This window comes from Engraulis encrasicolus, chromosome 15 (genome assembly GCF_034702125.1).
Source record: "Engraulis encrasicolus isolate BLACKSEA-1 chromosome 15, IST_EnEncr_1.0, whole genome shotgun sequence".
Lineage (NCBI taxonomy): Eukaryota > Metazoa > Chordata > Actinopteri > Clupeiformes > Engraulidae > Engraulis > Engraulis encrasicolus.
The window spans coordinates 53,125,759-53,133,258 of NC_085871.1; the positions used below are offsets into that span (position 1 = coordinate 53,125,759).

A 7,500-nucleotide genomic window follows, 5' to 3' on the forward strand; every position below is an offset into this window, starting at 1 on the left:
TCAGAAATAAGGAAGCGTCACATTAAAATGAAGTAAATGGGAGCATCGGTGTTGCGGTTTTTCCTTTTTTCATTTTATGAACTTAACGTCTTTTGAACCTGCACCCGAAAAGCATCTGGATGTGCGTGAGATTGGACTTTGAATTTTCAGAAATAGACATTTTTAATTGCAAAACTAAATATTTGTTAATTACAAAGTAAATGTTATTTCTTTCTTTCTTTCTTTCTTTCTTTCTTTCTTTCTTTCTTTCTTTCTTTCTTTCTTTCTTTCTTTCTTTCTTTCTTTCTTTCTTTCTTTCTTTCTGTGTGTGTGTGTGTGTGTGTGTGTGTGTGTGTGTGTGTGTGTGTGTGTGTGAGTGTGAGTGTGTGTCAGGTGTAGTGTTGCATGTGTGAGGGTTACAGCTGCTTTAAAGGACTCTGAGATGCTATGTAGGTCATCTCCTTTAGAAGCGCACACACACACACACACACACACACACACACACACACACACACACACACACACACACACACACACACACACACACACACACACACACACACACACACACACACACACACACACACACGAACAGAAGCACTTTGGGATATTTTTCCACTGTGGCTCCTGAAAGCCTCCCTCCTCATCTCCACACACACACACACACACACACACACGGCAGACTTAGCGGGAGGAAATTGGTCGGCTGGCTGGCTCTGTGCTTGTCTGTGCTCCAGGCCTCAGGCCGCAACGTCTCCTGTTACAGCACCACTCAGTGGCCATGGAGGGTAGTGCGGCTAACAGCAACACAACTGCTCCATAGACTTCTGAATTCTTTTTTGGTCTTTTTGACTTTATTTATGACAGTACAGTGAAGAGGGTGACAGGAAGTGAGTGGGGAGAGAGAGATGGGGAAGGGCTGGCAAAGGACCCGGGCCGGGAATCGAACCCAGGTCGGCCACATAGTAGACGAGTGCCCTACTGTTAGGCCACGGTAGGGTCAGACCTCTGAATTCTATCTAAAGCTCCTTTGAGTCAAACTATATCCAAAGACATGAATTCTATCCAAAGCTCTCTCCTTTGAGTCGGCACCAATCGTCTGGGGTTCAGGTGATAAAGTTGGAGTATTCAAAAAAAAACATTTTATTTTACATCAGGACCAACACAACTGCTTCATCTGGAATGACTTTGAGTTACAAGCTGAAATTAATAATAAGGAAGCATGTGAAGGGACTTAACTCAAGGTTACTGTAGGATACATGGGATACAGTGAAATCAAATCTCTGAGGTGAGATTATGTACTGCAACCCCCCACCCCCAAAAGTCTCCTTTTGTCTTGCAAGGGCCAGTGGCACTTCGGGGGGTGCCCAAACTCTACTCGAGATAGCGTCAACAGTGTAATCTGAGTCATTCAATAATCTCCATATTTACAGTTGACCCTATTCATTATTCCATGAACTGCAGGGAATATGGAATCCCATGATGCTTTTTTCAATGGTTCCGGAATGGAGCTTGTTCCAAAGCACTAGCCTGAGGCAGTGAGCCAATAGGAGACTGGGGAGGGGTGGAAGGTACAGGTAGGGAGCCAATAGGAGACTGGGGAGGGGTGGAAGGTATAGGTAGGGAGCCAATAGGAGACTGGGGAGGGGTGGAAGGTGCAGGTAGGGAGCCAATAGGAGACTGGGGAGGGGTGGAAGGTACAGATAGGGAGCCAATAGGAGACTGGGGAGGGGTGGAAGGTGCAGGTAGGGAGCCAATAGGAGACTGGGGAGGGGTGGAAGGTACAGATAGGGAGCCAATAGGAGACTGGGGAGGGGTGGAAGGTACAGATAGGGAGCCAATAGGAGACTGGGGAGGGGTGGAAGGTACAGATAGGGAGCCAATAGGAGATTAGGGAGGGGTGGAAGGTACAGGTAGGGAGCCAATAGGAGACTGGGGAGGGGTGGAAGGTACAGATAGGGAGCCAATAGGAGACTAGGGAGGGGTGGAAGGTACAGGTAGGGAGCCAATAGGAGACTGGGGAGGGGTGGAAGGTACAGGTAGGGAGCCAATAGGAGACTGGGGAGGGGTGGAAGGTACAGGTAGGGAGCCAATAGGAGATTAGGGAGGGGTGGAAGGGGCGGAGCGATGATGAAGCATGCTACTCAATAATTGGAAGATTGCAGTTTGTTTGAATACAACAGACACGATTGGTTATGAGCTTTGTATACACATATCAGATATGTATATCTTTCTTCCTTCCTTTCTTTCTTTCTCTCTTTCTTTCTTACTTTCTTTCTATCTTTCTATCTATCCTTCTTTCACACACACACACACACAGTCACACACTCTCTCTCTCTCTCACACACCGACACACACACACACACACACACACACACACACACACACACACACACACACACACACACACACACACACACACACACACACACACACACACACACACACACACACACACACACACACACAAACTCATAATGCACATGTATGTAATATTTAAATTCTCTGTATATCTGTTTCCTCTCCAGGGCCCTGAAGGATTGTCTGCGTAAGCCTCGCTCCGCCTCCTGCCCTAACGGCGACTCGCTGGGCCTCCCGTATCTCCCGCGACCTCTGTCTGACCTTGGCTACCTGCCCCCTACGCCCCCACACCTCCACCCCCACGCCCCCTCGGGGCTCCAGACCGTCCTGGCCAATGGGGCCACGCTGCTGCCTCTCCTGGTGAAAGTAAGAATACAAATGGAGTTCAAATTCTACTGCAAATGGAGTTTAATTACTACAATTCTATTAACCCCTTAGTGCAGAGTCTCTGTTATAACCTTACCGTCACCATAATTGTAATGACTATGTCTTTATCTGTTACTTAAGGCTCTCTGTAGTGTCATAGCAATGTTGTTATGTTGTAGTTGAGTATTTTCAGCAAATAGTGAATAGGCCTGCCGGCGACCCCACCTGCAGTAAGAGGCTACGAATGTTTTTGCTTTTGAATATGTGGCCTACAAGTCTATAAAGAATGTTTTTGCTTTTGAATATGTAGCCTAAAGTACAAGTCCATTAAAAATATGAACTTTGGGGGGGCCCTGTGGCACAGTACGCTAAGAACCCCACATTTGGGCTTACATTGCCCATTTCGAGTCTGGCCAGGGTCATTTCCCGGCCCTGTCCCATCTCTCTCTCCCAATCATTTCCTGTCTACTCTCATACTGTCCTGTAATAATAAAGGCCAAAAAAATCTTTAAAAAAAAAACTTTGAACAAGTATGGTGTCATAATAGAGCATTGTCCTCAGGGACTGATGGAAACATTGACATTTGCACAGTGTTTAGAATGAAAATTTAATTTATGTTTTAAACCCACCTGCTTTAGGATGGAGTGTGGTTTTAATCATGTAATATGTATCATTGTAAATAAAGTTGAAGTGAAAGGATTTCAATATAAATTTAATTCCTGTCCTGGGGGTGTGTGTTTCAACAGGGGGGAGGAGTTAACCTGCTGCAGAGGCCACTGAAGAGGTGGAGAGGGGAGGAGCCGGACGCTGCAGACGTGGCTGCAGATGGGATGGGGGCGGAGTTTGACACTGTGAGATGGGCGGAGTTACACCTGTACTCCGTGTCTCTCACCTCGCGCATCTACAGACACCTGCAAAGCGCCTGGCACAGCTATATTATAGTAAGGAAACACACACACACACACACACACACACCTGCAGAGCGCCTGGCACAGCTATATTATAGTAAGAAGACACACACACACACATAGGCGCCGACTTCGGGGGTGCTCCAGGGCCCGGGCACCCACGAGAATCTGTGGGCACCCACGGAAAATATGGGCACCCCATGCGCACCCATGGCCAGCTTCGTGCGCTACAGTAATACGATCAGCGAGAGAAGTTCTAAATATTATACATTTACTGTAGCTATTGACCGTGACTTACATGAATTTGAAAGATCGTCAGGCTTATATACCCATCCTGTTTGAAATACATCACGGTGGGCAGTGAAGTCTAATCCTTTCCATAATACAGGGGCAGCAGAATCTCTACAAGCAAACATTATAATTATAGTATTGTGTTTTAAGTGAAATCCTGACGTTCATTTTAGGCATATTTAGTTAATGTCTGTCAGAGAATGTTTCAAATAGATTGATTTGTGAAGATGCTAAACTGTTTAAAGCATGATGGGTAATCGCTAGACGGGTCGAGAGAATTCGAGACCTCTTCCGGCTGCCTGGGTTGGTTCCAGAACAATGATCCGTCCATTCTGGCAGATTAAACATATTGCTTTATTTTCTGTTGCTTTTAATTGTTTGTCGATATAAAAATGTTAACAGTCAGGGGATAAACATGTCATCTTGTATGCCTAATGTAAGCTATTTCACGCCGATCATTTTTTGTCCTCTGCGGTTGCTCTTGTACACAATGTCAGTAACCATAGAAACATGTTTGGATTGACCTTATGGCATACAGGGCTTTTGCCCAATGGACTGTTGATGAGTCGTGCTGCCTCGTGCTGCTAAAGCAGACCTCTTCGAGATAGCAGATATTGATAAAGCTTGTTGTCTGTTAGGGTAAAAAAAAACCCTCATAGATAACTAAAATTCCGTTGAAGGCTTCATTGTTACTCTAAATATCTGTTGGAGTCTTGACTAAAAATGCCCGGTTGGAGTTTTCAGAACAGTGCAGTGTCTATGCAGACGGTTCCGAAGTTGAAGTAGTTCTATCACAGAGTCAGACTATGCGTGAAGCTGTATAATTATGCTGCTCATTATTTCACAAGTTATGGAAGTTATCGAAGGATCTAAGCCTACTTTTCACTACAAGCTAGGACTTCTTACATACAGGATAGCAGTTGGAAAGTTTAGCCCACTACAAAATGGTAAGTCACTGTCATCCTGCTAATCCCATGTGTAGCACCGCCGTGTGCTGTTTATTTGATATTTCTCTATGCTCTATGGGTCTTTAGTGATGGTATGACCAAGTTGAGCCTTTGCATATCCATGCTTGTTGTGCGCTGTTTGATGGTTTTGCCATTGTAGGCTATATGCGGCTCTGGCTGCTAACATTGTTGGGTTTAGTTGTGACTGAGTTTGTGACCTGGTTTGAACATAGCTCGCATGAAGTGCGTGGTATGAACGCTGTGTTGCAAGTGACTGAACGCCAGTCTGAATTCACTGTGGGCGCTCGCGTTGCTGCTGCTGTTATTGTTTTCAATTGAGTTCCTCTTTGGACGTCTGTATTAGGCTACTGCACAATGCTGCTATGCTTCATAAAAATGTATTTGAAGACATACAACTTTCACATGCATGGTTTCATTTTAGTAACTGACTGCATAGTCCGTGACTGCAGATTTAGCTTTAGTGGCATGCTCAAGGAAAATCTTGATCTTCTAGCTTGACAGCTGTGTGTAGTCTATATTCATTTTAAACACGGTCACCTTTAGTCATAATGCCGTCTAGAAAAAGGCACCGGCAAACGTGATCTGGGCTTTGCGTTCAATTTATAGGCCCTTCACCATGTAAAGCAATTCCATTTTCAATCTCAATTCAAATATAGGCGATTTTATTGTAAAATAGCCTATTGATTTGACAACCACAACGAAAATAAATAAGCTTCGAATACATTTATTATGTAGCCTACTCATTCAAATAAAGTCACCAACTCATGAACCGGTTATGTTGTTGGAAAGCAAGGCATGGCAAACAAACGGGACTTTCTGTGGGTCGCGACCCCCAGTTGGGAACCGTGAGCACCCACGGGACAAAACAAAAGTCGGCGCCTATGCACACACACACACACACACACACACACACACACACACACACACACACACACACACACACACACACACACACACACACACACACACACACACACACACCTGCAAAGCGCCTGGCACAGCTATATTATAGTAAGAAGACACACACACACACACACACACACACACACACACACACCTGCAAAGCGCCTGGCATAGCTATATTATAGTAAGAAGACACACACACACACACACACACCAGTGGCGTCTTTTAGTCATAAAAATTAGGGAGGACAAGGAGGTGGTCAGTCGGATAGATGCGAGTAAATGGGGTTAGTAATGGCAGATGCTTAGTATTAGGTTGTAGGCCTACTAGGTAACTTAACTGATATGGCATTGTGTTGTCTGGAAAGCTGACTTATGACATCTATAAAATAATTGCAACAAACTTTGTATAATATATCATACATAACTGCCCAAAGTGTTTGAGGGGAAAGAAAGAGAAGAGTGAAGGAAAATATTATAGAAAGTAGAAAGTTTCATAGGGAGCATATCTAACTTTGACCAAAGGCAGCATGGCATTTCATCCTGTCAGTTGTGTTTTTTTGTTTTTTTTTTAACCATAGGCAAAAATTGACAATTCTGAAGACCCTAGGAATGCCTAGGACATTGAGTGACTTGTATAGCCTAGGCCTAAGGGTTTTAAACTCAACTCCTTCCAACATATTCTTACAGATTTTTAAACATTTTAAACCCCCTCCATTATCTTATTTTTAACATCTTATTTATGATCCGTAACGTGGTACGTGGCCTATGGTTGTGGTCGCCTATCCGTTTTGCTTTTGACGGTAGGCCTACCTGCGAGAGCGACAGCTGTGGAAGGAGGAGCTGGCAAGCGTATGGAACAGCGTGCGTCTGGCTATTTCACAAAAAATACGTCGTACAGATTACTTTGTAAATCCATGCCTAGTGTTCCCAATTCCACCCAAATGAAACTACATAACATGATGTAGGCTACATGTTAGAAGTTTAGCCAGAGACTTTTTATGAAGAGCTTCGTGCTGTCATGTTTCTCGTCTTGAGGAGGGAGAAAAGAACGCCAGTCTAGGGTCAGTGCATTCATGTGCAGCCAAAAGCATTCTTATTCCCATTTGTTAATAACCCTCTTTTGGGGGAAAAGCACGAATGAGAAACGCAAAGACAAGCATTGAGACTATTATTTGTGCACGTAGGACATGCTGAAACAAGACTACCTTTTAAAAACGTTGGTGATGGTCCGACCATTTGAATCATGAATGCGTTTGCATCCGCGCGTCGCTTGCATTGTGTAGTGATCGAGTGGCGTGAGTGACTGATATAAACACACTGACCTTTCCATTCGGTGTTCAATCTAAATCCAGGGAGTGATATTGCGCGATTCACAACATGTGAACAGTCGATCTTTCCTTTGTATTATTTATTAAGGGTTCATAAAACATTCGCCAATTACTCCAAACTTCCCACTATCTGGCTGCTGCCGCATTCTTCTCACATTTGTATATCGTTGTCATGACGACCGAGTCCATGCTTGTCGTCTGTCAACCCAACTCGTCATATTCTGATTGGCTTTTGATAAATTCAGCTTCGCTGATAGGCAGATTACTTCCATGGCTCATGACCCGCCTAAAGGGAGGAAAGTCCTCCCTAAGCTCCATTCACTTCAATGTTAAAAAGTAAAGCCCGCGCTACGGCCGAAATTTCACCATTTATAATGGAAGTCAATGAGGATG

At 44.4% G+C, this 7,500-nt stretch overlaps 1 protein-coding gene across 1 annotated transcript in view; it reads left to right on the forward strand.

Moving 5' to 3' along the window:
• c15h12orf56 (chromosome 15 C12orf56 homolog) overlaps positions 1-7,500 on the forward strand; it is a 57,661-nt gene that overhangs the window by 33,348 nt on the left and 16,813 nt on the right. Inside the window, exon 10 of the mRNA XM_063217815.1 lies at positions 3,569-3,647. Within this exon, the coding sequence (XP_063073885.1) occupies positions 3,569-3,647 (79 nt within the window). The remainder of the gene's footprint in view (positions 1-3,568; positions 3,648-7,500) is intronic.